This window comes from Micropterus salmoides, unplaced genomic scaffold (genome assembly GCF_014851395.1).
Source record: "Micropterus salmoides isolate LMB-PRFRI ecotype aquatic unplaced genomic scaffold, ASM1485139v1 Ms_hic_scaffold_15, whole genome shotgun sequence".
Classification (NCBI taxonomy): Eukaryota; Metazoa; Chordata; class Actinopteri; order Centrarchiformes; family Centrarchidae; genus Micropterus; species Micropterus salmoides.
In genome coordinates, this window is record NW_024040596.1 from 24,304,657 (window position 1) to 24,332,159 (window position 27,503).

Here is a 27,503-nt window from a genome sequence, read left to right on the forward strand (position 1 = left end):
CCGTATTGTGAAGTCACAATCCAAGATGGCGCTGCCCGTGCGAACTAACTTGAAACATCTCTTCAGATTCATTCAGAAGTTTAATTCCCCGAAAAGGGTACTCTGCGCTGAGGTCTGTACGGAAAACAAGGTACGTGCTGCGGTGAAAATAATGTCTTAACTGTGTCTCAGCTTGAATAAGAGATTCACGTCTGCAGACTGCACACAGACTGAAACTGGGTTTGTGTGTTTCTTAGAATTTCACTATTTTTTAATCGTCACGTGTTAAGAATTAGTATTTATTTCATCAACGTGTTTGTGTTGTGTTGTCTCTTCATGAAAATCTAGTTTATTAATCTTTTAATCAACAAATTATTTGAATTGATAATTAGTGACCTTTAGAGCAGATGTGAGAACAGACTGGCTGTTTGTATAAGAGCATGTCAGCTGTTAATTATCTCAATACAGACAGTGAACATGATGTCTGTGCGATCAATGTAACGTTACTTACACACAGAACAATTTACAGGAAGATAGAAATAGACATTGCGCTAAAAAACAAGGACAATGAAGCTTAACAAAGAGGCAAAATTAAACATCTTTTAGACAACTGTATTTGTGAATTGTAAACTAATACAAATAGTACAAAGGAATACATATTGAATGGAAAATGGATCACTTTACAGCATGTCAGTATATGGAGGTATACATGTTTATACAGTATCAAAGTTGGTTGAGTAACTTTGTTCACAAGACATGCTAAGCTGGCAGAAATAATTGTTTTATCCACTGGGAAAGATCAATCTTATCTGCAGTGCAAAATATTAGTGGTGCAACATATTTGTAGTATAATATAGCTTGTCTGTTGACCTCGTTGTGGCGCAGATGCCCAGACTAAAATATTACATACTGTCTTGTTGGGTAGTGGTGATGATGTGTATCACATGATGTTATGGTATCATAGTGCTAGGGTCGATGTTCTTTGGACTATCTGTAGGCCCTATGTGGCTGTGGTGGACACTTGTGGCTTGCTTCAGATGAGCTAAAACGTCATAATGTAGGTCTTCCTTTTGCTGCCAAAACAGCCCTGAGATGTCGAGAAATGGACTTCCCTGTGTATCAGCCCCCTTTTGTAAGCACTGTGTGTTCAGACACCTTTCTATCAGAACCAGCATCAACTTTTTCAATAAATTGACCTACAGTAGCTCGTCTGTGGGATCGGACCACGGTCCAGCCTGTCAGTGATCCTTGGCCGTCCATGACCCTGTTGCAAAATCACATATTTTCCTTGCTTGGACCACTTCTGATAGGTACTACTGACCACTGCAGACCATTTTGGAGATGCTCTGATCCAGTCGTCTAGCCATCACAATTTGGCCCTTGCCAGAGTTACTTTAATCCTTACACTTGCCCATTTTTCCTGCTTCCAACACATCAACTATGATGACAAAATGATCACTGTGCCACGATAATGAGATAATCAGTGTTTTTCACTTCACCTGTCAGTGGTCAACAGTACATGTCTCGGTTGCAGTTCTATAATAATGTCTTACTTTTCACACACAATGAGATGCACACCAGTGTGAGTTTAAATGCAAGCCCATCAAAATTAAAAAAAACACCATGCAGCTCTTCTCCAGTACACTCCATACTTTATTCACAACCGCTTTTGCCCATCTTGCCTTCATATGGGTCATCAGGAATAATTTATATTCAAATTTAAAGAGGCCATATTATGCTCATTTTCATGCTTTTATTTGGGGGTCCTACTAGAATAGGTTTACAGGCTTTGATGAAAAACACATTCTTTTTCTCATACTGTACATCGCAACAGTAAATCTACTCACCCTCGGGAAAAGTCACGCCGTGATTCCTGAGGCTTCTTGATCAGCTGGGAACATCACTGTAGCTACAATAACCATGGCAGGCTTTATGCGAATGTGTTGTAATCACATAGACAAGTAACGGAAGAGAAGGTCAGGAGCAGTGTTTTCTGTGGGACATAGTAACTCCCTAAGGTGTACTTTGGGCTTTGTAACTTTGCAGACCTTTTACATGCACTAAAAAAGATATATAACACATTAACAGAAAGGGAAACCCCCCAAATGCATAATATAGCCACTTTAATCAAAAAATGTTTGTTTTGTTGTGTATTAAAGTACATCAATAAATATCAACCAATTTGCTATACATTTTTATAGAAAACTCTCAAATACCTATTTGGGTTTTGATCTCAAATGTCAAGTATCAGTTTGGTTCTAGTTCTTTTTTTTTTCTTCTTTGTCCAAATGGATTGTAGTGTTAGTGTTTTAGTAAGTTGAGTCGAGCTCAGTCATCAGCAGAACCTACTAATTATATAATTTTCATGCTTTTAAAACGTGTAACTTCATTAAAGCTGGTGTAGGCAGTGTTGGAGAAATAGCAAAAGATGCATAGATCATGAAAATACATAACCGGAAAATCCCACCCCCTCCCTTCAGGCCTCCCCCAAAGCCACTCTCCCAAAACACATTTTCATGCACAGTGAGTGTACAGGCAGCGTGCACACAGGTACGTAGACAGGCGGGTAGGCCAGCCAATCGTTTCATTTGGGCCGTACTTAATGTAGCTTGGGACAGCCACAGATACTGGATTTTCTACATTTTTGTGTTGGAGCGTTTGATTTATAGATTGGTTTTGGGATGTTAATAGAATTTCAACAAATAGGCTATAACAAAAAAAATGAATTAAATTGCCAGGCCCAGCTTTAAACTACAGTGCACTGTTTTCCATAGCATTGTTAAGTGAAACTATCAGGTGTAAAAATCTGTCTTTGAATTCTTGCAAATTATGATATAAATCAGGATAAGGCTCATTTTAGACTGTATTATATTTAGTTCTTGTATGGCTTCTTGTCTTAAGACAAAATTAAAAACTGAGCAGCTGAGTGCAAGAATTAAATCATCCAAAGTTTCTCCTGGGCAGGAAGCCAAAGCGCTGCACTTCTTCATCAAATATGCGACCGAGAAAATAGTATTTTTAGTGTTAGTCCATTGCTTTCAAGTGCAACAGTCTCTGCAAACTGTTATTGTTACATACATAGAGAATACTTGTGGAATTGTAGCAGGGAGGTTTGGTATTTAGAGCAGCTGCATTTGGTTTGACAGCAGAAAATGTTTTCAGAGACTTAAAACCTCAACAGTAACTGTCAGCTATATGGTGTCAGTTGGTCAGAATCAAAGAGTGAAGGTTGAGTACAGATGAAAGCAAACATGGTTATGCCCAGTCCCTGGGGGAAAGGCATTCTGGGAATTGGAGGAAATAATAAACTGGAGTTGAACTAAACAAGGCAAGTGGCAAAATGTGGTTGTAAATGTGACACATTGATTATATTTTACTTTAGCTTTTATAAAACCACAAAATTATATTGTTGTTATTTGCTTGGAAATATAATTTTTTATTGCTTAAGGTTCCTGCTGAGTTTAAATCATACTTTTTGGATTATTCTGTTTTGGGCATTTCCTCCTCAGCACTAAGTGGCCCATCACATTCTTAATTGATCGTTTTTGACTAAAGCAGCTTTCATTTGTGACTTTTTCCCTTTTCTGTCTTGATTTTATTCAGTTCAGTTTCCTTTCCTAGTCTGACATGTGACATAATATCCTCAGTAGCACTACTTGAGTGTTCCCTTTATTACTTCATTGGATTCAAGAAATGGACCTACTATAACTCAGCTTAGGGTTTCCTATCATTGCACGGCTGCTTTGGAGAAGCAAATGGGGTGTTAAGGCAAACAACGAGTCCCCGGGCACACGTAAGAATAACCAGTGCGTTTCAGTACAACAACGATGCTAATTATTGAGCTGTTCTTGCATTACGCTGCAGTTAAAAACCTCAACCATCTGACCAAAGCCCTGTGCTGGTTGATGAACGAGCTGTAATACAGTATGCGCGTTCACCGCCGTCCTGTCTGTGTTTTGTTAAGGCAATGTCTCTGGAGAGACCGGAGAGGTGTGTGACGAGAGGGGAGGAAGGGGTGGAAGCGAGGGACTCAGAAAGCATCACAGCAGTGCTTCATTACCAGCAATAACATCAGAAATGAAGTGTTGGTTTTCATTTGTTTTAATTTTCTCCAAATGTGGAAGGCTGAGTCCAAACACCAGCACACTCACAATGCCCTGAGGTGTGATGTGCGTCAAACAAGACGCTTTTTGGAGTTTTTCTCTGCTCTGGAAAATGTGTTTAAAAATTCAATGAACCTCAACAGACTGACACAAAGATGAAGTGTGACCTTTGAATTTTTAGAGAAATGTTTGTGGTCGGTGGACAGCTGTGTGTTGCTTTTTAAAATCTTGTCACTAGTAGTTAAAATTTGCTGTTAATGTCTGCTCATAATAGCAGATATTATTTAGGTTACCTTTTTGACCATTTAACAACTCAGTTCAGTTGTCACCATCAGGTATTTCTCAGAGAGAGAGACATCACAGGTGAACTTGATATTTTACAGATCAGAGTTTGTCATGTCTGTGACGATAACCCCGGTAATGTCATCAGGGCTTGGGCTTGGACCCTGCCAAACTGTCACAGAAATCATGTATTAAAAACTGATATGGATTTTGAAATACAGTTTTTAAAAATGTTAACCAGGCGGGGAAGCTGTAATAACGGACACTGTTGACTTCCATTATGGGAAATATAGCATCCATGATGTTGTCTGCCATGAGTTCCCAGCTTTATGGAAGTGCAGAACTAAATTGTCGGGTTACTCCTTTAAGTTTAGGAAGTGCAAAAAAGAATACCCATCGCAAGCTACGTGAACCAACCTGCAGCTAAAAAAAACATAACATATTCATTTAGGCTACATGTTTTTCTGTAAAATGAACCACAATGGGAACTTATAGTAGTCCTGTATATGTACACATCTGTTCCTCTAAAATAGCAAGAGTAGATGTATTTGTAATTTTGTTTCTCTTCTGACATTTATTCTTTAATTAAATTGACATACAGTGGTTTCAAAAAGTCAAACAAGCAATTGTTTTGTATCTTGTATCAAATATTTCATTTATTTATTTATAACTTAAAAACTTACCTGAGTAGTAAATGTATACATTCGAGCCATTGGGGAGGTGTAAATCATTAGTCGGGGACACCCCTAGAGAGTATCCAAGTTGTTTTCTCATAAATTATAATTTTAAAAAATCTATAATGGCCCTAATACGCCATCGTAAATTTAGCCGTTGTAATGTTTGCTTGGGATTGAAAAGTGTGTACTCTCTACAACCCTACTGCCTTACAATAACCTCCGGCCTCATGTCAGCTGTAAATACAGGGCTCCTAGTTCAGCCGTCCCTCGCCTGTGGTCCTGTTATTGACTGATATCAGTCATGTCAGCCACGGGCTCCAGGAAAGAGGAAGTGACTTCTAATTTGCCTCTCTGTTCTCCGCTGTTCCAAATTCACTTACTCGGGTGTCAGCTAAAACCATTAGAGCAGCTCCTGCGCCACATGGGAGAGGCTGACGAGAGTGAGGAAACAAGGCCTCCCCTTTGAGGATGTTCATTAACTGCCCTATTTATTTTCAACTGTCAGAAAAGCCCGCTAATTCTCAGCAGTCCCCTCTGTGTAATTAGGTCTGTCGTAGTCATTCTCCAGCCAGGGCCCTCACTCAGATGCTTTGCACACTAACCATTTCTTAAAACTTTCCCATATGTCAACATATTCCTTATTTTTTAAATTCATAACTAGCTAAGTCAAATTACAGAATCAGCCTGTAGCTGTGCACCCACAGTTGGGCCTGGGGAATCTTTCTAGTTTTCCTGTGTTTTTGTGCGTGCCTGATCCAGCGCCTTTTGCTGAGAGTCTGACATTTTTAATTAAAACATAGCAAGTATCTGGTATCAAGAGATCAACATACGCCACCTTTGCAGGGGTAAATTACAGAGAGGCTGCTGGTAGAGGTTTGCTGTGAGTCTTACCATAATTACATATTGATACATTTATGAAGTGTGTGCTGGTTATTTTTTGCTGTGTTGTTACTTTCATGTGTTTTTCGGGTATTATTAGCTTACCTGTCAGTCATTTGTTTCCGGCAAGTGAAATAAAATTAAACATGTCCAACAGACATGGAGGACTGAATGGAAACAAGTAGCTCTGGCCTGAGTTTGTTTTTCTACCAGTGAAAAAATGAATTCAGCTAGTTTTGGCTTTTCCAGCTGCACATAGCTGCTTTATGTGTGGTTATGGATTATTGGTTTCAACTGCCTGAATAGTTCAGTTTTAGACAGTGATAGTGGTTTAAGCTTTTTTGGGAGTTAATAACACTGGTATGTGTTTATCAGGTCTGATTTTAGTCAGTCAGTAGCTATCAAGGGATGAGTGTTTTCAACTGCGTAAAATATTTCTGTGTGAGGTTGTGCTGATCAGCACTAGAAAACACAGCCTTGTTACTTATTACAGCGAGACCACTCTGTTGGCAAAAGTGGGGATACTAACGCAGAAGTCTCAAAGAAATTACACAGGGGCGTCTGCAAAAAGTGAACTAGCTCAAGTTTTTCTGCAACTCAATGCAACGCCATCTGGAAATGCACTACCTATTGCATTTCAGGATGGCAGATTATGAACAATATGATTATGTCAGCTTTTAAATTTGGTTTTATGGTTGTTTTAAGCATGTGCTAATTAACAATAAAGACAATAAAATGAATATGCATTCAGAAATAAATATTTTAATTAACTTTTCTGCTTTATCAGCAGTAAGAGCACCTCAACTTAAACTTCTCAACTTTTAAAGGAGACCTATTATACTGCATTTCCAGTCCTATATTGTAGTTCTGTGACCTCTGTATGGCAGCTTTGCATGATTCAAAGTAAAAAAAAAATGTAGGCAGTCATTTCAGCCTCTGCACGAAAAAAAGTTGTAGATGCTCCTGTCTCTTTAATGCCCCCCCCCCCCTTAAAGCGCACTGTCTTCTGATTGGCTAAGAACTGAAGAATGTTATCAGCTGTTGTTGTCCCTGAGTGGTACAGATAGACAGAACGTAGCTATGTGGAGCAAATGACCATATATGGGATACCGGCTCATCAAGCTCCGTGTGTCCTAGAACAGAGGCATTGGTATAAAAAGCAGTTGAAAACAGAGCGTTCAGAAAAGGAGGAAATCTGAGGTTTTTCTTTTAAACACTTTAACCTCATTTTTTGAAGCTTTGGCCATGATTAACATGAACATGTAACATTGTAGAAAAGTCATAAAATGTGGAAAAGCACAATTGGTCTTCTTTAAGTCAACATGGACAGTATGTCCTTGAAGAGCTCAGAACTAGGCTAGTTTCTAAATCAGTTTCAGTAAGATATTTTATTGTGGGACTTTAAGTTTGTTTGTTCACACTTAAGGTTGTGCTTCTGTGGCTGTAATGTCCTGCACATTCTCACACTTGTTGCATGCAATTACATCAGCAGGTAATCTGATACGGTAGTTGATACAATATCAGCTGTCAGTGTTTGTCACTTCCCATAAACTAGAAAAGTCATTAAACGTTTAGTTTCTAATGAGCCAGATTACAGCTTCCTGTGTTGAGCAGGCACTGTTCCTCTTGGTTATCTCCCCGCAGGCCGTATTGAAGTCTGGTTCCTTCAGAAGCTGCAGCCTGTTAGTGCTAGAGGCTGAGGCTGCCTCCCCTGCTTGGTTATTTTTGGAGCACCGTCGGGCCCTGTCTGCGGGGAGTGCTGTTTTTGAAGGGCCTCCAGTCCCATTAATCAGCCACGGGACCCCACGGCGCGAGCGGGCCCCGAGCCCTGGCCCGCCACACTGCAGCGTACTGTTCCTGTACCCCCGCTCTCTGCACAGTGTGAAACTCAGAGGAACCTCATCAATCTCACCTGTCCTACACGTCAACCGCAGATTTAATCAAACGCTCCTTTTGGGCCTTTTCCTCTGCTCCCCCTCCAACCCGCTCACTAGGAGGAAAAAAGAAAAAAACTGCCCAAGTCTGCCATAGTCACACTTTTATTCTTATTTTCTTTATTTTACCACATTGCCTCCTTCATCACTTTACTTTTTTCTTTCTCCTGCTTTAGCCACCACCCCCTTTCTTAGTTTTTGTGTGTTTCTCTGTGGTCATATGCACTTTGTTTCAAGCTGTGGTGTGTTCCCACATTGGCTAAACACACACGCGCGCGCTTTTAGGGATGAAGGGGGTTAATACAGTAACCCCCATTTCCTTTTTGATACCTCACTGAAGTGCAGCTCTGTTGGTTGCCAGCGTTAACAGGTCCCAAAGTGAGAGAAAGACAGAGATGAAGAAAGATACAGAGGACTGGGGGAAAGTGTGTCAAGGTGCATTTCAGCATGATGCCGGTGTTAATAGGTTGCGTGGGGCGCCCAGGACCGAAGAAGAACACTGGATTCTGTGTGTCTTGATGCCTCCATCTGTAAGCCCATCTCGATGCAGCCACGGCCAAATCTGGAGCCTTTCCCCGGCCCACAAAGAGCTGATGGTAATTCACAGCAGGGCAAGCAGTGATGCTCCCGGAGCTGGTTTTGAGATGTGTTGAAATTGGCGCTGTAAAATGGCGGCGACTGTCGGCCCCGCTCATCAGCCCCTTGGTGAGAGAGATGTCAGTGGGCCACACCAGGACTCCCAGGCTCTGATATGATGCATGAGCCATGAAAAGCAGCTCAGAACAGATCTGAGAAGAGAAATCCACTGTTTTGCAAGTCCTAGTTCAACCAAACCATGGCTGTGATTAATAACATTGAACGGATTGAGGCTGTGGACCTGGACATTCTCGAAGCTGTAACCGCTCAAAAATTAAAATAATAGCGAATCTAGCATAGCATGCTTTAGCAACACCTCAAATGCAACCGTTACTTATAGTGACACCAACTGGGAGACTGGGGTCCAATGAGGAAAAACAATAAACTATTGAATGAAGGAAACAAACAAAACAAAAAACTATGAGAACGATATTCAGACAGTTTGTGAGATTCCCTTTAGCAACCAAATGTATAAAAGGATCGACTAAAACCCCTATATGATGTAATTTATAAAAGAAGAGCTTGCAGTCAGAATGTGCACACCTCGTGGATCCTTCAGACCAGGTACACACAGCTTTCTAGGGTATACCAAGAATAATATTATCAATTGGAAATAAAAATGTGTAGTGTATATGATTTTGAAGTTACACACAAAGCAAAGAAATGTAATGCTTCTTCTAGGTGCATACATCTGTTTATTTAACAGTGTGAGCATAGAAGGCGTATGTTTTTGCTTGCACTGAAAGGCTGACTTAAAGTGTCATGTGAGTTAATTCAGCCTACAAGATTTGTAAAATCTCTGCCCTGTGGGAGTTAGCTTCTCTCCACAGGGAACAAAAAACCAAGATTATACGCATATTTCTGTCTTGTGTCAACGTGTAGATTCAAGTTTTATGCATCTTGTCCCAGTACTATTTGTCATTGTTGCTCATTCCTCTGTAAGTATGTCATTTCATTGTATTTTGCGTTCAAATGATAAATGGAACACATTTAGTTCCCACAAAGAAGTGGTTCCAGGGCTCTGCAAGATTTTGGAGAGAAAGGGGAACTGTTGTTTCCATAAAAACCTGGAATGGTGGGAAACCCAACATTGACTCAAAAAGAAGAACACTGTCTATTTGTTCTCAAATGAGTTGAATCAGTTCAGGTTGGCTTTTGTTTTCCATTTGATAAAGCAGCTTGTGCGTAGGATCTGGTCTTGTTACTGTTTTTTGTGATGTGTCTGATCTTTCCACCAGTGTCATATGGACAGACACCCTCACCGCTTAACTGATGTTGATGTAGGCAAAGACTGCGACACGTGCGCATATATGTCTATGTTTGCACATGACCTCTGTCCCTATGGAGATTACCACACACATACATGAGCAGTCAAATTAACACATATTCCCGGAAAGGTACTGCAAGTGTGAAAACATTGCTTTTCAGTGTATGTAACCTTCTAGCTGTTGGCGTTAATGTCACACACACATGGTGCGTAATGCATTGAGCATATGGCAGACATGGATGAAGAAAGCTTTCGTCGCCTTAGCAACAATGTAGTACCACAGCCTGTCGGTGTACAATATGAGGATCGAACAACCAGCGTTTCCTGCGTCTGTGAGACGGAGAGGGAAGTAAAGAGACAGAAGGGGAAGGCAGATGATTCTTCTCCCCTGGACTTTTGTATTTCATTTGTATGGAGCCTGCTGTTGCTTAAATTGTTGTCTCATAATTTTTTTTCATATCAGAAAAATGTTATGTTGTAATGTCTTATTTTAGCCACACTATCGGCCTGACTCTGGGGATATCATTCTGTCAGCTTACTGGTCCACCATAGGTCCACCAATCTGGTCCAGACTGAAATATCTCAGGTGCTATTTTTCATTGTCATTGACGTTCATGGTCAAAAATACATCAACATCCACTGAATGGATTGGCACAAAAGTTTGTACAGACACTAATGGCTCCCAGGTGGTGAATCCTAGTGACTTAAGACATCGCCTGACTTTCCCTCTGGTGCTTCCAGGAGGTTAACATTAGTGGGTTTGAGTGAAATGTCTCTCGATTAACATGATAAACTAAGTGAACATGGTAAACATTATACTGGCTAAACACCAGCATGTTAGCATGTAGCTCAAAGCCCCACTCTACTTAAGTACAGCCTTGCAGAACTGCTAGCATGGGGTGGTGTCACTGAGAGGGGTGTGGCCCGCAGGGCAAATAAAAAGAAACTAAAATAAACAACTCAGCTTTATTTATATAGCAGTTTGAATGTTCAGCACAGACATTAAGAAACAATAGAAAAGAAAAGAATGAAAATATAATAAAAATGTAAGTAAAAAAAAGCACTGGACACTATCTATGTTGCAGTATAGCCAAATTTTGTGATGGTTTCAGGTTAATTAAGGTGTCTAGATTTGGTTATAAAATGTTTAGTAATTTGAACCGTTTGAAGTGCATTTGATTTATCTTACTGGAATTTCTAACAAGCCACAAGGTGCCATTTCATCTCCAACAAATTAAGTCAAGCACTCTACAAGTATCTGAATGCTGAAATGAATGAATTTGCACAGGTTTAATATAGTCCATGGCCAAGGTATGCTAGATGATAGTATTTTATTACTCTTGGCTTTGCAGTGCAGTATTCCTTACAAACAATAATTGCTTTTACAACATTTGCTGTCTCCTCTGTCATCATGCAGTAGTTGATTTACTTCTTTGTGTAACCTACTTTCACTTCCAACAGCTATAGAGGCACATGTTTAAAGACACTTTCCTCTGACCAACAGTAACACTGAGGTGTCTGGCGAAGTAGCATTATGCATGATAGTGCGATTGCCCAGTGGCTAGTTAGCCGTGGCGTTGACTCTCATTTGACACTCGATTGGCTCAAATGACACCATTACCATGTCTGCATAGCTAATGGTTTCCCCTGGGGGACGGAGCAGAGGGGGAACATGCGTTTGGCGTGTCAGCTCGAGGTGAGAACACACATGAGCCAGACTCGGGGCCCCGTCTGCACCCAAATCAATCCTGACACCTCTTAAGAGGCTCTCAGCATCAATGGCACTCCAGTGCAATTACCCCGTCGGTAATGACATAAGCACCCAGTTCCTTCCTGCCTCTCTCTGGCCGGGCAGCGACCAGCTCCCTCAGGCCGGTAGATGGAGACTTTGTGGACCACGCTGGCCTCAGAGCAGTTGTTATTCGATCCCTCAGGGCTGAGAGATGGAGAAGTTCTGGGCCAAACTGGTGAGAGAGCAGCTGTTATCTGATCTCAGAGGCTGTGCTGTGCCTGTCCCTCAGTCAGATTGAATGTGATGTAGCTCAGCTAGCTGTCAAGATAACCGATATCTCAGCAGCGACTGAAGAGGATATCCTCTGAAAGCTTCAGGTTTTAATGATTAGTTATGATAACCTTAAAGACTGCAGCCGGCGAACATATGATCGGCAGTCAGATTTGAGGTGATAACACAGAGATCCCATGGGTTTTGTGGGGAAACGTTTTAAAACGGGCTCCTCTGTCCAGCTGTTGCTGTTTACATCCCATCAACACATCTCGTGTCGAACTTAAACAAACTTAACCTCATCAGAATTGTGGGTCATTTTCTTTGAAAGTGATATTTACAATATCAACATCAAGATGTACTGTTTATATCAGAACAGTTTGTTAGATCAGAACAATTGACAAAAGTTTACTTTTTATTTTAAGTTGCTGGTTAAAAATGTGCTGTTTTTCTACTGCTGTGCAGGAGGCACTACTCTGAAATACACCCATACAGTTTTAGAGGCTTTTGCTCTTCATACACGTATGTTCTTCTTATTAGGGTTGTCCAACATAGCACTCTAAAACACAAAATTTAAATTAACTAATTTGACTGGATTTGAAGTGGGAGCCTCTGGGTTTGAAAAGTGAAGCCAATAAAGAATTGCCTTAAATCTGCATTCTTTCTAATGGCCAGCAGGGGGCAACTCCACTGGTTGCAAAAATAAGTCAGATTGTATAGAAGTCTATGAGAAAGTCATCTTACTTGATTAATTACCTTAGTAAACACTTAAATAATGAGTTTATGGTCTCAATCGCTAGTTTCAGGTCTTCTTCAATATAGCATGATGTTCAGTTTTATTTATTATTATAATTATGGTCCAATTTAAAGTTAAATAGAAGACAAAGCAGGGTATGTTTTAGGGCGTGGTTTCATTGTGATTAACAAGTCGCTACTACGGCGACCTGTCAGGCGTAGTAATGTATATCTCTCCCCAACTCCACCCTCGCCCAAATATGGTCACTTCTAGTTCCAAAAAAAAACAAGATGACAGCAGCTATTATGCCAAATTTAAAGCTTCAAAACGGTAGTCCATAAAACCAATGGGTGGCGCCATGGTAGCTACGTCCACTTCTTTTATACAGTCTATAATTTTATGTAATTACATGTTGACTGTTTGCTTTTTTATTTTTTTTTTCTGCTTGTGTTTTTTGTTTTACGACAGCACGGACACTCTCTAGACTTTAGCCAAAGCCTTTTTCAAGAGCTTTAGAATTGGTAAACTAGTAAAACCTGTTGACAAGTTGGTTTAAGCCAACGTGAGTAGTTTTTAAAATGAATATTTACAGTTCTATGACAACTGGCCAAACTCAGTGTGGTGTGTGATACAATCGAAACCTTAAAAACAACTTTTTAATGGACCTTGTGGGAAGATTGTTTTGTGCCAATTTATTAAGTACCAGTTCTTAGGGCCCTGAGTGAAATGTATCAACAACAATTGGATGGATTGCCATGAAATTTGTAACAAACATTCATGTTCTCCTGAGGAGGACGTGTAATAACTTCCGCCCTGAATGCACCCAAGACGCATTGAGGACCCATTGAGATCTGATCATGTAGACCTAGAGCTGCAATGGTTAATCGACTAACCAAGTAGTTGTATTAAATTAATTGCGAAATAAACCATTTTGATAATCAGTTAATCTGTCAAAATTCACTATTCACAATTGAGAAAATAATTGTCATTATTATAATCAACAACATAACAGTAACCGTTAGTTGTAGCTCTACTTACACCACAATTGGAGGTGGTATGGGCCACATATGACCACATTCTTTTACCAGTGTGTACTGCAAATATGTCCTGGGCCAGGACATCTGAGCATCTATTCAGTTGATGTCCTCTGCCCAGACTGGGAGCTCGGAGCACCGGGGTTGTGTTACTGTTTACACCACTAGCACAGGAGCTTTGGACCGCCGGCCAGAGAACATTGGAAGCGAAACCAATTATAAATATTTTCTATATTATGATCCAGTTTCACAAACATCAGTGACTAAAGTTATGGGCCCGGCCCTCAGAAACACTGCAACTCTGTCTATTGGTTTTCCAACCTAACTCTTGTCTCACTTGTGGTCTGATAAATGGTAAATTCATCAAATTCAGGTTAAGCATATTTGGTCTTTTCAAACGGAAATAATGTCTGTGGAGCGTAGAAGAGAGATCTGATCAATTGATCACTCGAGACTCATATGAAGACACATTCTAATGCCAGGTATGAACTGATCTACGTGGAACTGTCTACATGAGATCAGATGACCCAAAATGTATGTTAATGCCAGGTGTAAACAGGGCCTTTGATGATCCCCTGACTTTTCATCTACCGCCGTCGTCAGTTCAACGTTTTAATTAGTCAAATGCTTTGGTTTACAACCAAATACCTGCAAAACTAATGAAATTCCCATCTGCCTCAGCTGTATTTTGTGCTAAGTAGCAAATGTTAGCATGCTAACATGCTAAACTAATATAGTAAGCCTGGTTAACATCTGCATGGTAGTACTATCATAGCATACCGATAGTAGGATTTAGCTCAAAGCACTGCTGTGCAAGTATAGTCTTATAGAGCTGACTGTAGACTCTAGTCTTGTTCACTTGAACAGTGTTATGCTGCTGTTTAGCTCACAGTCATCAAGATGGACAATTAAATGACTGCTGCTGAAATCATTTTCCAGAGTTGTAAAACTTTAACATCACCAAAATAGTAAGGGACATCGGATCATGAAAATCATGGCCATTTTCAACAAAATTAGACTCCCTGGTATGAACCTGTAGCGACATACCTTTAACAATACAGGCCTTTGCAGTGCTATTTTCAGGATGGACATGTTCCTTGTATATACAAAAGTCTCTGGCACTGCTGGCCCCTCTTTTGTTCTGGATTTTGAACACCTCATATAATTCTTATCCTTGTGCACCTAGAGGTTTATGTTGTCTCCACCACATGTTCCACCTACACACCCCAACAAGGACATGATCCCTGTACCCTCTTCTCACCTGTGAGTTAGAGCACCCGGCCAAGCCACAGCCCTGCACCTCTGCCGGGAACTAAACCCTGGCCTCCGTGGTGGACAGACAAATGTGTGTCACCCAGGCGCCAACAATTTTGTCTTTATAACTGCCCAACAAAAACATCACGTTCCAGCCTGGTTCTATGTGTTTTCCCCCTCTGTTGAAGTCCTAATCTACTGTGTAACGGCTTTGGTGAAGAAGCCCCAGATTTTGGATACCATTTGCGGTTTCATGTCTGATGACAGGTGCCGCTCTGCTTGCCCTCTAATTGTATCATGTAGTGCTTGGTGCTACAAGCAGTGGTTAAGATGTTCTTCCAGCAGGGCCAATTGAAAGCCAGGGTTCAGCGGAGTGGGCCCATGCCAGTAGAAATGAGGCGGTCTGGCCTGGCAAGGCTTTGCAGGAAAAAAAACAATGTTTGCCCAGCAATACAAACACAAAAAGTGATCTCCCTCTTTCTTTCAAGGGGGGTGAAGAGTCAATTGCTCTCATAGCTCCAGCTCTGTAAAATAAGGTCTGTGTTATACTGTTGGGCTGCATGTATGTATTTGATCCATTTCTGTGGTTCTGCCTCCCCTACTTTTTCACTGTACTTCCCCGTTGTGGTAACAGAGGTCTCGAGGTTGGCTGGACGGATGTTAATTGTTATTGTTGGCCAGTGAGGTGATGCATTCTTTATGCTGGATGTGTTTGGGAGTGAACTGAGGTGATAGCCGTGGAGTTAGCATCTCGTTAATACAAGCATGACTGCTGCTGGCTTCTAACCTGCCAATAGTTTAACACTGACACTTCAGTCTCTGCAGGCTTCTCTCTAGTTGTGACTTTCTAACATTTTCACCTTCAGCCTCTCTCTCCAAACACTAGTTTCTCTTCTCTTTCATCTCTTTCTTCTGTCCATTATCTTGAGTTTTATATAAAAATATCATTACTGCATTAATTTTGAGAAACAGATATTATGGGTACTATAAGCACATGAGACACGATTTATGTGAGACACTAGCCCTAATAAAGGTGTGAGTCTGGTTTGTTTAAGGTAATTATATGAACATATCCTCACAGAGAATCTTGTATAAAATAATGCTAACCTGAGCATTTCCCCCCTTTTCTCCAGGTGTCTCCTGGTGGGCGCGTATTCTCTGGGATCCAGCCAACTGGGGTGCCCCACCTCGGTAACTACCTTGGTGCACTGGAGAACTGGGTGGCCCTGCAGAACCAGTATCCTTCAGTGCTCTACAGCATTGTGGACCTGCACTCCATCACCCAGCCTCAGGACCCAGCCCAACTCAGGAGCAACATACTGGACATGGCAGCCAGCCTGCTGGCCTGCGGCATCAACTCAGATAGGGCAATACTCTTTCAGCAGTCTCAGGTGGGCAGGAGAGGATGGATGGATGGATTTTGTTTGCCTGACATAAAATTGTTTTCTCCAATGTAACGTTAATATTACAAAATTGTTAGGTCATGTGTTTCTGAAAATCTTGAATAATTCAGGATTACCTTATGAGTGCAATGATGTTTAGACACCGTGTTGACTTCATGTCTGATAAATGCTTCTCTGTGCCAAAACATTATTGTGTGGGCACCGTGGACATTTGGAATGCATTGTTAATGTGTTATGAACGTGTGTTTAAATGTAAGCTCCTTTGTAATACCTGGAAAGATAAATGAATAACACTCTTACTCATCGGCAGAACAGTAATATTCATATGTAATCACATACGAAGCGCTCTTTCCTGACATGTGCCTGTGCACACATGTTTACTTTGTGGCAAAAAATCTGATCTTTACATGATCAATGCTGCAGTGGACTAGTGTGAAAGTATGTTCGTGTATGCTTATGAAAATATGTGTGTCTTTTCTAAAAGTCTGTTTTCGTGTTTGTCATCTTGACGGTCAGCCATCTTTTACTGTTTATTTTACTGCTGCTGTGATGTTTACCCGCTGACATGCCAGCTGGTCCAAAAACGCTTATTTGATCACTCCTGATTCTTATCACCACTGTATGCTGTGCAAATTCACTGGGGCTATAAAAACACACGCACACACGCACACACGCACACACCTACCTATAAACCACCATTAAGTCCTGCTTTGGCCACATGAAGAAACTGAGAAAGGGTGATGACTAGATTCCAGATTTCAGGCTTAAATTTTAAGTGAGTATGATGAGAGAAATCAGAACAGCTGATGGTTCTCTCTTGATACTGTTTTCTTTTTCACAAGTTTAGAAGCTGAAGTGTGTGTGTGTGAGTGAGAAAGAGGGTGAGATAGTTAAATTCGGTCCATCTGTGTTTCTCTGCCACTCCCCTCCCCTACACACATACTCACAGTCCTATTTTTATTCCCGTTTAGCTTCATGCCACATAACTTGGCAGCGGTGCGACTGACCCTCCTTTTGAACACGCCTGCTCCACATGTAAAAATACAGCGACTGCCCAAAGAAAATACTCAACTTCATTGAAAAAAACAAAAAGGAGCAGATCTGGTGACGAGCTGTATCAGAAATGAAGTGAATGAATCAGCAGATCCACAAGCCCTCTGGGTTTTATAGAAGTGAAGAAAAGTTGATATACTGCAGGGCCAATTGTTCAACGGCTGTTTCCCAAATCCCATCTTTACAGTCTTAATGAGTTGTTGCCATGGTTGTTTGCTATCTCACTATCAGTGTAATATCCATATGATCCGTAACATTAGCATTTCTCTTCTTGCCATGCCTCATGAATGGAGACCTTGTTCTTCTCAAGCTTTTAAATATCAGTGTTTTATTGCACTTCAAACCATATCCATCCCTTTCGGCGCTGTCATCGACATCTGTCCCATCTCTTGTCTGTCTGTGTAATGAATACCGGCCCCCTACATGTTAGCTTGAAATCCTGGTTTATGTCCCTGCTGTCTGGTGTTGACGTCACGCTCCCCAGAATGCTTTTCAAGCTACAAGAGAAAGAGGGGATGTCAATATTGCCAGCGTCCATAAAGTTTAATTTGCTGAAGCAGAAGGCTATTTCCTGCATCCCCCCCCCCCCACACACACTCTCTCTCTCTCTCTCTCTCACACTCACACACACACACACACACACACACAAGCATTTATTTTTTCACATTCAGAATAGCCTCAATGAAAGTGGATATGTTGTTCATTTAGCAGTGCCAGATGCACAAGATACACTAGATTAACATTCGCCAATCAGTTACTTCACAATAACTACATTTTTAAATTAAGCTAATTCAGCAAACAAATGTATTGCCATTTCAACAGACAAAAAAACACAACTAAAACATAAACTTGAAGAGCAAATTCACATATCTATGCAGCAACAATTAACATTTACATTTATTCTTTTAGCTGATGATTTTATCAGAGGTCACACGCCTCTGGAGAAGCTAGAGGTTCAGTGTCTTGCTCAATTAAGGCAGATAGTGATGTCTGATGTCTGAACTGTAGGGATGGATCAGTGTTTAGTGTACCTGTGTTTATTAGCTGATATCTGGTGTTCCCCAAATAACAGGCATCGATGACTTACACTAATAACCCCAATGAGAACACAGATGTTTACAAATCCAGGATTGCTTCATGTTGTCATTTATGCCCCCCCCCCCGGATTCATACTAATGTGTAAAAAAGTTGTGTTGTTTTTGTTATAAAAGTGATCATAGCGCAATAATCATCAATTGTGGCTAACAAAGTCTTCCATATTGCTTATTCTTTCTTTAAGATGGACAAAATTAAAGACACATTTCAAACAAATGGCCCCATATCAGCACAGATTATGTTTATTATGAAGCCACATTTTGAATTAGCTCTGTTAATATCAGGAAATGTGTGTTGATCTGTCTTTCTACAGTTCATTCAACAGTAAACCCAGGTGTGCACCTGTCTGTGTGGGGAGTGGACAGATGGGGAGAAGCATAGAGGGACAGTACTGTTCTCTGCCACTTGGAGGCGCTAGGGAGTCGCCCTCTTCCTACCCCACAGCTGTCCCACAAGGGACCACCTGTAACCCATTTATCTGTGTTTGTTTAATCTGTCTGCTTAATTAATTTCTTCTATTTATCTCTCAAATTCTTTTCTGTAGGTTACGAGCATTTAATTTATAACTTAACTAAATAAAGTACAACACACGGACACATATTGAATACATGTGAATGTATGCAAATGTGCATATATCATTTGTCTATTGTGTAAACGTATATTGTTACATTCTTTATTGATTTTGAACACATACATTCTTTTCCTAACCCAGCCCTACCCGTACCAGCAGTTACAGGAATTCACAGCCCTATGAGTAGTATAGTGTATGAGCCCAACAGAAATGAAGAATATAACTCTGGGGAAAAAGAGAAAGAAATCAATGACAATGAAAGGAGAAAAATACGCAGAAAATTAGCAACTACAGCAGGAACAACCACTCCTTGGGCCAGAGTGTCAATTCTTCTACATGAGCAACAAACGGTGTTGTGCAGTGATCATGTTCTTTAGTTGTAGTAAAGACATCACTTGCTGTATCTAAATTTAAATCATCAAGTTCCTAATTAATGAGCCAAAATATTTGCAGATGCTTGTGAGTTATTACAGAGAGCTCGGGTTCCAAATATGGCAGGTTATAGATTAGGAAAGAATGACTGCCGAGTGAAATATTAAAGATCCAAAAATGAACTAAAACATATGACCCATTAAAATCAAGTTATTGCATCTAGGACAAAGGATTCAATTCAAGATATATTTTGGCTACCTTATTGTACTTAAACTGTAAGATCTTGAAATTCATGTGTGGTGTTTTTAATAATAGATCAATATCATATATATCATATATTTTTATAATATATCATATATTTTTATAATGATTATAATAGATGATTGTTCTGTGACAGTAACATTGCATGTGTCCCCAACCCTCCTCTCTCTCGACCCTGCAGGTGTCCGAGCACACTGAGCTCTCCTGGATCCTCGGCTGTCTGACCAGCATGCCCCGCCTCCGACACCTACCTCAGTGGAAGGTGAGACTTTTCAGATTTCCTGCAGCAGACACTCAAACATGCACATAAAATGATCAGACAATGATCATTGAGCCTTTTAGAGCAGTCACCGAGGCAGCAAAGTACCCATTTAAGTAACTTCGCACTTGGTAAATAGGGAAGTTAAGGGTGCTGAGAGATTACGGAGTCATTTTTTACTGTTTATAATCATGTGTGACACACAGACTGTAATCAGCTGTGTTTATAACCTTGTCTTCTTTCTCTGTTGCTGTGGTGCAGTATTACAAGTTCACAATAACTTAATTTGTGGATGTATTTAAATGTGATTATAAAAATAACAAACACTTCTGTTATAGGTATCAAATTATCTTGTCTTTTTTTAACAAGCCTTTATTGGATGTGGGCTAATGACACTGCATTAATGATTGACAAGCCAGACTACAAACATCTGTTAAAACGTAATATTATTGAGTTTTTTCAAAAGTAAGTATGTTAAACATGGACTACAATTATATAATAATCTTATTATTTGTAGCATTTATTTTAACCAAATAATGATAATAAATATAAGTAAAGTCCCTTCAGTTGTTTAGATTAATATATCCATTCACTATTCTTCAGTGAGATGTAAGATGATATAATAATATATACAGTAAACTATAAAATAAAACTATGAAATGATAAAATCACCGTTTGTAAAGGGACAGTTTCATGAAGTTTTTTTTGTTGATTTCCTTTGTCGGATCGGAGAGCGACCTGTTTCTGTGGCATTTCAGCTACAAAGACTAAAACACTTCAGTCTCAAACAACAAAAATAGATGCAGTTTAATTTTGTCCCTACTATGATTAACGACAGTACGTTACTGGAGCCTTATAGATACTTCAGCAGATAAAAAACCTTCTGACCAAATTGTGTCATTATGATAAGATGCAATGCTGACGTAAAATCAAATTGAGTCTAACCATAGTATCCTGTTACTTGCTGCGGTCAAATCTGTTTTTGACAAACATGATGAGATGAGAAGTATTTATTTCATATCTGAACACAATTAAATGGAGATTGGCCCTAAAATCCAGCTTGGATTTCTGTGACTGACATAGTTTTTGTACAGCCAAATCTTTTATCAAGCAACCTGCAATCTGTAGATGACGACGGCTCCCTTTATAGTAAATTACATATCTCGTGATTATAATTGATGTTATATGTCTATCAAAGGTTTGACCTCCTCTCGCTCCCTTGCTGGTTCAGAATCACGCTGGTTTAATTATTGCCACGTCTGCGCTTAACTTCAGTTTAATAGTTAAATTAAGATCATTCCCTTTTCCTCTCCCTCTGAGTGTCCGGCATTTATCCAACATCCCTATTGTCTTGTTTTATCGTTTTGTTTCTCTTAACCACCCGCCAGATTTTACAAAAGTCTTGTGATTACAGTTATTTTCCCCGGCCACATGCAGTTTTAATACACGTTGAGACCGAGTCAAAGAGCCAGCGGTTCTCTGTTCTTGGAGAAATCACCTTTTGTTTACCCAACAGATGAGTTGATCTCAAACATGGTGGAAAATGTCCCGTGAACTCATCCGTACCCCGTTTGTCTGAAAGTCGATGGGTCGTAAAAGTGAGAATGGCTCTTTCAGGGGGAAAGAAAAGAAGCACTTGAGTCAGTGTTTCCTCCTGTCTGCTTTAAGTTTTTTCTTTTATCCCTTAATTTTTTCTTCCATCTCCACTTGCTTAAATTTCCTTCCTGTGCGTTTTACTTAGATGAAGAGCAAACAAAAGAATGAAGGCAGTGTTGGTCTCTACACGTATCCTGTCCTCCAGGCCGCCGATATTCTCCTCTACAAGTAAGAACTCCATACAAGTAGAAGATCGTGTGTGTGTTTCCAGTATGCACTATGTTTCTTGAGATTCAGCGACTAACTAAATCTTTTCTCTTTACAAAGAACATTTATTGCCCATTGTTGTCCTGTATAATTTTATTGTTATATTCCACACATCAGTCAATCTGAGTGCTAAAGCTTGTTGAAGGAAGCATTGGTATTCAACCCAAACTTATTAGGAAGGGGTCACACTCTTTCAATGCAGTTTTATTTGCCTTATTTTGCTTCTGGTACAGATGAAGCTGAGAAAAATGAAGTCAATGCATCCTTGTAGAAAGCATGGTTGCATCCCCTTTTTTTTTTAAATGTTAGAACAGAAGAATCAAGGAAATTTGTCTTGTATTTTAATGCCAAAACAAGTGACAGGTCCATGTAAGAAGCAGGGTCATCAGTTTCTGCAAGCTAAAGCGATTGGTGAGGTTATAAAAGGTGATATAAACTTTATTCCAGTAAGATCTGGGACTGTGAAAAAAAAAACCTTTTTGCATTCCATGGGGGAAAAGACAGCAATATCAGTGTACAGTTTTTCCCACTGAAGACATTTTAAAGGGTCAGTTCATCCATCCACAGATTTTCTCACTTACATCTAGCCCATGCAGATTGATTTTATTTGTCCAGGTTTTGGGAGACATGTCTCTGAGATTTCTGCCTTTATCACAATACAAGGAAATCTTCCAACTTCCCATTACTCTTGATAATCTACAAGACATGCCATGTGTTTTCATAGGGGCTATTTCCTCAGTATAAAGCAGTTCCAGTGAAAACTGTTGTGTGCTCTGTGGTTTATCCAGAGTAATAAGGGAAATTGTGTCTAGAGAGAGATGTTGCTTTCAGTGTCGGGAGCAACAAAACAAATGTGAATGGACTTTACTTGTATAGTGCCTTTCTAGTCTTCCGACCACTCAAAGGGCTTTACACTACATGTCACATTTATACACTGATGGCAGTGGCTGTCTTGGAAGGCGCCTGAAAGAAAATTCCATTGTATGTGGGGGTGTAGACACAAATCTACGAGACAGATAACTAAAAATCAGGACAAATAAAACCAAAACTATCTCCACAAGTAGGAAAACCTAAGTAACAGAATTTGTTTTTATATAATATGTGTGAGTCGGCCTTTTAATACTCTTTAATGTATTTAAAGTGCAGTTAAACCGTGCTGTTTTACTTGTGTTTTTGACAACTTGCATTTATGTACGATCTTGCAAGTTAAAGTGCTGATGCTGCGTCAGTAAATTTTGATGCGAGCCAAGATGGTGATCACATCAGTGATCTGGTGTGTGGTGGTGGTGTGTTTTTTTTTTTCTGCAGTCAAAAATTAATACTACAGATTCCTGAACAAATTTATAATTGATCTCTTCAGCCAAAACCCATTTTCCTGGGCAAAAAAGGCAGATGTAGCAGCGAAAACCCTCATCTCTAATGCTAACTGGATTTTATTAAAGAGAAAATGAATGGATTGCTTCATCCCAAGTGACAGTTTGTTGCTATACCAATGCTGAAGAGAGCTCCAGCAGCGACTCCAAGTGTCTTCAATTTGTGTTCACATCTTGCTGTGTATTTTATCTCGTGTGCTGTCAATGTGTACGGTTGTTTAGGAAGCTCATTTTGTGCTGTGCGTTCTTCTCTCAGGTCCACTCACGTCCCTGTCGGAGAGGATCAGGTCCAGCATTTAGAGCTGGCTCAGGATCTCGCTCGCATCTTCAACAACCACTACGGAGACTTGTTTCCTGAACCTGGCGCGCTGCTCAGTAAGAACATGCTCCTACACACATTTACAGGCATGGTGGCACACATACACACACTAGGTTTCTTCACATATGGACTTTTGAAGGTGTGCCACCCATTGATTGAATGCCGAATAAATACAATAAAACCCGGCTGCCTTTACAGAAGGGCTTGACTACCTACAATGAAATATATCTCTGGTAGCCAGTGATTGGTGGCAGAATTCGGGAGCTTTCCATTTTTATTTTTATGTGCAGAATATATCCAGTGGTTTCATCAGTTTCCTTTTGTAAGAGTGGAAAAACTTCTTAAACAGCATTGCAGCAAAGCACATCAAACTCCTTTTGAAACGCACACATTTTATAATATTCCATTAGTATTAGCAGCTTTTTATGTTATGAGATATCGGCCCTTAGATGCTCGTAAACTGTAGATAGAATTTATACTTTGTAATTACTGAGTATTTTCATGTTTCACAGTGACAGCTGTGAGTTGTACATATGACTTGAGAGAGCGCCATGGTGATTTTTTAAATTAAAATCTGAGCTTTTTATTATTTTTGTCTGTAATAGAAATCAGCTTGTTTAAATTTAAGTTTAGACCAAACAAACTTGATTAGCATTGGAAACAAGGTTACATACACTAAGTGCACTGGCAGATTTTTTAAAACCCGTTTTAATAAAATAACATTTTAAAAATTCAATTACAGTCTTCAATCTTATGAGAGTTTGTGCAGTGCAGATTGCTTATGTTGCATTCTGTTATATTTTTCTGCTTGTGTGTGTGTGTGTATAAATTTGTCTCTTTGCATTTCCCTCTTTTTTCCTGAATGATTGTTAAGCAAAACAGCAGCTTTAGAAAGAAGTGTGAAGTCTTTGCAATTTGAGGGACTGCCACTTGTGATATCTGATGTCACTAAAATAATTTCTATCATCAAACCCTGTTGCTGGAAATATGTAGATGACGATGCAACGTCAGTAACGATTGCTCGGCAAACAACTTGAAAAAGCCAAATTCAAAGCAACAAATGTCAATAACTGTGTTGTTTTCAGAAGTGTTCATCTTTGCAAACTATTTTGTTTTCAAATATTTGGAGGCCATTTCATGTCTTTTATTAGATATGCCTTCATCTTTCATCTCTCTACTACTATCGTGGTAGAGAGATAACAGGAATCAAAGGGAAAGCAGAGCAGGGATTCCCAGCACGTCTTCACCTATAGGTGCATGAAGAAGGAAAAAAGCTGAAATGCGCTTGTCTGACAAAGTGTTGCTGGACTTTTGACCTCTTTGGGAAACAAGGGAGAGAAAGGAGGATGACGTGCAACAGAGGTTATCGGCTGGATTTGAACCGTGGATGTCGCAGTTCATGGTTGGCATGTTAACCTCTAAACCACAGAAGCGCAGCTTTGCAAACATTTTCATTTTACAATACATACCTCTGACGATAAGCATATTCGTTGTCTGTTGCCAACTGTTGGATAGTGATGGATAAGAAAACCGTCATGTTTTCTGCTTGAGCCACTGGGAATAGTCTGTGGAAGGAACTCATATCCTTGGTCAAATTCTGTTTTGGCAGCAACTTTGGCCAGTTGGAGGCCTGGTTAAATAAAGGTTACATTTAAAAATGTTTTTATTTTGAAATGATTGTTCAGTGTTTTCTAGTATGTCCTCAAGAGTTTTTACACACACATGGTTAACATGTTCTGAGCGCCTAGTTTCATCCTTCTTGATTATCAGGATCATAAAAGCACAAGATGAAGTCAGTCATGTGTGCAGTGCGGCTTTGATTAAAGAATTATTTTCTTCCTCTTGTATCAGAATAATAGAGTGATAATAGATTTGGGGGCATGTCCTTGGGATGACTTCAAGGAGGGGGTGTGTGTGTTTGTGTGTGTGTAAGCAGGCAGGCAGCAGTGTTTAGCTCAGATTGCTGGATCCCATCCTCATTTCTTGTCTTTGGCGAAGCGGAGTTGCCAAGTCACCACCTTCCCTTTGAAACCGAACCAAAGACTTTTTTAAAGTTTGCCTGAAATAAAGACGTCTCCATGGCGATAAACAGTACGTGGCATGTGGGACGGATGTGGACTGTACTAATATAGAAAAAGAATTGCCGCTTGCAAGATGGCGGAAGGAGGGGATTGATAAATAAGAAAAGAAAGGAAATCCCGGCTCCCACTGTCTGCCCATCACTTCACACTGAGATACGTCTGTTGGCGCTTTCTCACACACCGCCATACACACACAAACACACACACACACCAAGCAGAAATAATGAAACTTTAATTCTTTGTTCATTTATTCATTCCTGCACAAAGAATCCAGCTCATCATTCACATCTGAATTTAAAGAATTTGAAAATGCTGTGAAAATCCATTTTGATAAATAAATAAAAATGTACCAATTGAAATCTATCACTAGATGTAAAAACAAAACAACAAAACCCTATAAACTAGCACTGAAATGATTTTTCACTGAACAATACGTTTATTTACAGAAGGATAATGGACAGATTGACCCCAAAAAAGTATTAATTTTGAATGATTAATTATTGTTTTTTATCAGATTTATCATCATTTTAGACATTTTTTGATTGAATCACTAAAATCTCTCTAAAGTGTTCTCTTAATGTTCAGTTGACAAATTCAAGAAGAAAGAAGCTCATATGCTCATTTAGGTTTCCTTCACTTATTTCAGTACACTCAGATCATTAAGCTTGCCCTGGTTTTTGCCTGTCAGGCTAAAGACAGGCGCTTAGTTTTGTGAGTTTCAAAAATATGATTGATAAAATTTTTCCAGTCTGATGTGATCCTAACTTTGATGCCGGGGGTAATTTTACAATGTGTCAAATTCTTCAACTGCTGGATGTCTTATTTTAAAATCAATATATTGTTTAGAAAAATACTTTTTCATCATCATACTAATGGATTTCTCAATCTGGTTTCCTCCCAAAGGCTCAACGCGAAAGATTAAATCTCTGCGTGACCCGTCTGCCAAAATGTCCAAATCCGACCCCCAAACGATGGCGACGATTACCATCACAGACTCTCCTGATGACATCGTGCTCAAGGTTCGCCGTGCTGTTACTGACTTCACCTCTGAGGTCACGTTTGACCCGGAGACGCGGCCAGGTGTTTCCAACCTGGTGACGATCCATGCTGCCATGGCAATGATCAGTGTGGAAGAAGCAGTGTCCCAGGCCAGAGGGTTGGACACAGGTGCCTATAAGAAGCTTGTAACTGAGGCTGTGATACAGAGATTGACTCCCATCAGGGAGGAGGTCAAGAGGCTAAGGTCGGATCGTGCCCACTTGGAGGGAGTGCTGGCCCTAGGGAACCGCAGGGCTCGGGAACTGGCTGCGCCGGTCCTCAGAGAGGTCCGACAGCGAGTTGGATTCTGCTGAGAGGCAGCTGGGCTGGAAAGTAAAGGCACATTTATACTGCAGGCCGTGCTCAGTACTTAACTGCTGCTGATATCAAATTTTATTCCAATGACTGTTTATATCTTTAGGATATTCAAGGATGTAACTCATTTCATAACACAATGTGTTGAAAGCAACGTGGAAAAGACTCAACTGCAGTGTAATGTTTTGTTCAGACTGCAAACTGATTGGTGGACAACATATTGTTATTTTCTCCTCTGAGTTTGTCTCATTGGAATGAATTAATTTCATGCAGTTGTAGTTCTGAACACAGCCCAGCAAGAATGAAAGATGTCACTTTTGTTTTTGTGCATGCACTACACACTCATTGGCTGTATGTGTTTCCCTAAATTCCAACAGAAAAAAACATGTAAACAAATATTTGCAAGTAAGATTCAAAACATTCATTGGTGTTTTAACATGTGATTCAGACACTATTTCTCCCCTGAGCACTCAAACACAACAGTAAACAACACAGTTCATCAAAAGTGCTTTACAAAGCCGGCAGAAATGGAAGAAAGGACTGTGAACATACAAATAAAAGTACATATTCAAGAAATAAACCCTCCTACAGATATACAGAATACATCATTTGGTCTCAGACGAATGCAAGCAAAGATCATGTACTGGAAAGAGCTAGAGGAAAAATGCATTACACTCTAAGTATTGCCCTACAGAACACTGCAATGAAACACAGACA

General features: G+C 40.0%; 1 protein-coding gene across 1 annotated transcript; it reads left to right on the plus strand.

The window, feature by feature from the left end:
- wars2 (tryptophanyl tRNA synthetase 2, mitochondrial) lies at positions 1-27,379 on the plus strand. Its single transcript, XM_038721197.1, has 6 exons — positions 1-130; positions 15,917-16,174; positions 19,720-19,800; positions 21,539-21,621; positions 23,290-23,408; positions 26,337-27,379. The coding sequence occupies exons 1-6, from the start codon at positions 26-28 to the stop codon at positions 26,783-26,785; spliced, it is 1,095 nt and encodes a 364-aa protein (XP_038577125.1). The 5' UTR covers positions 1-25; the 3' UTR covers positions 26,786-27,379.
- Positions 27,380-27,503: the final 124 nt, after the last annotated feature.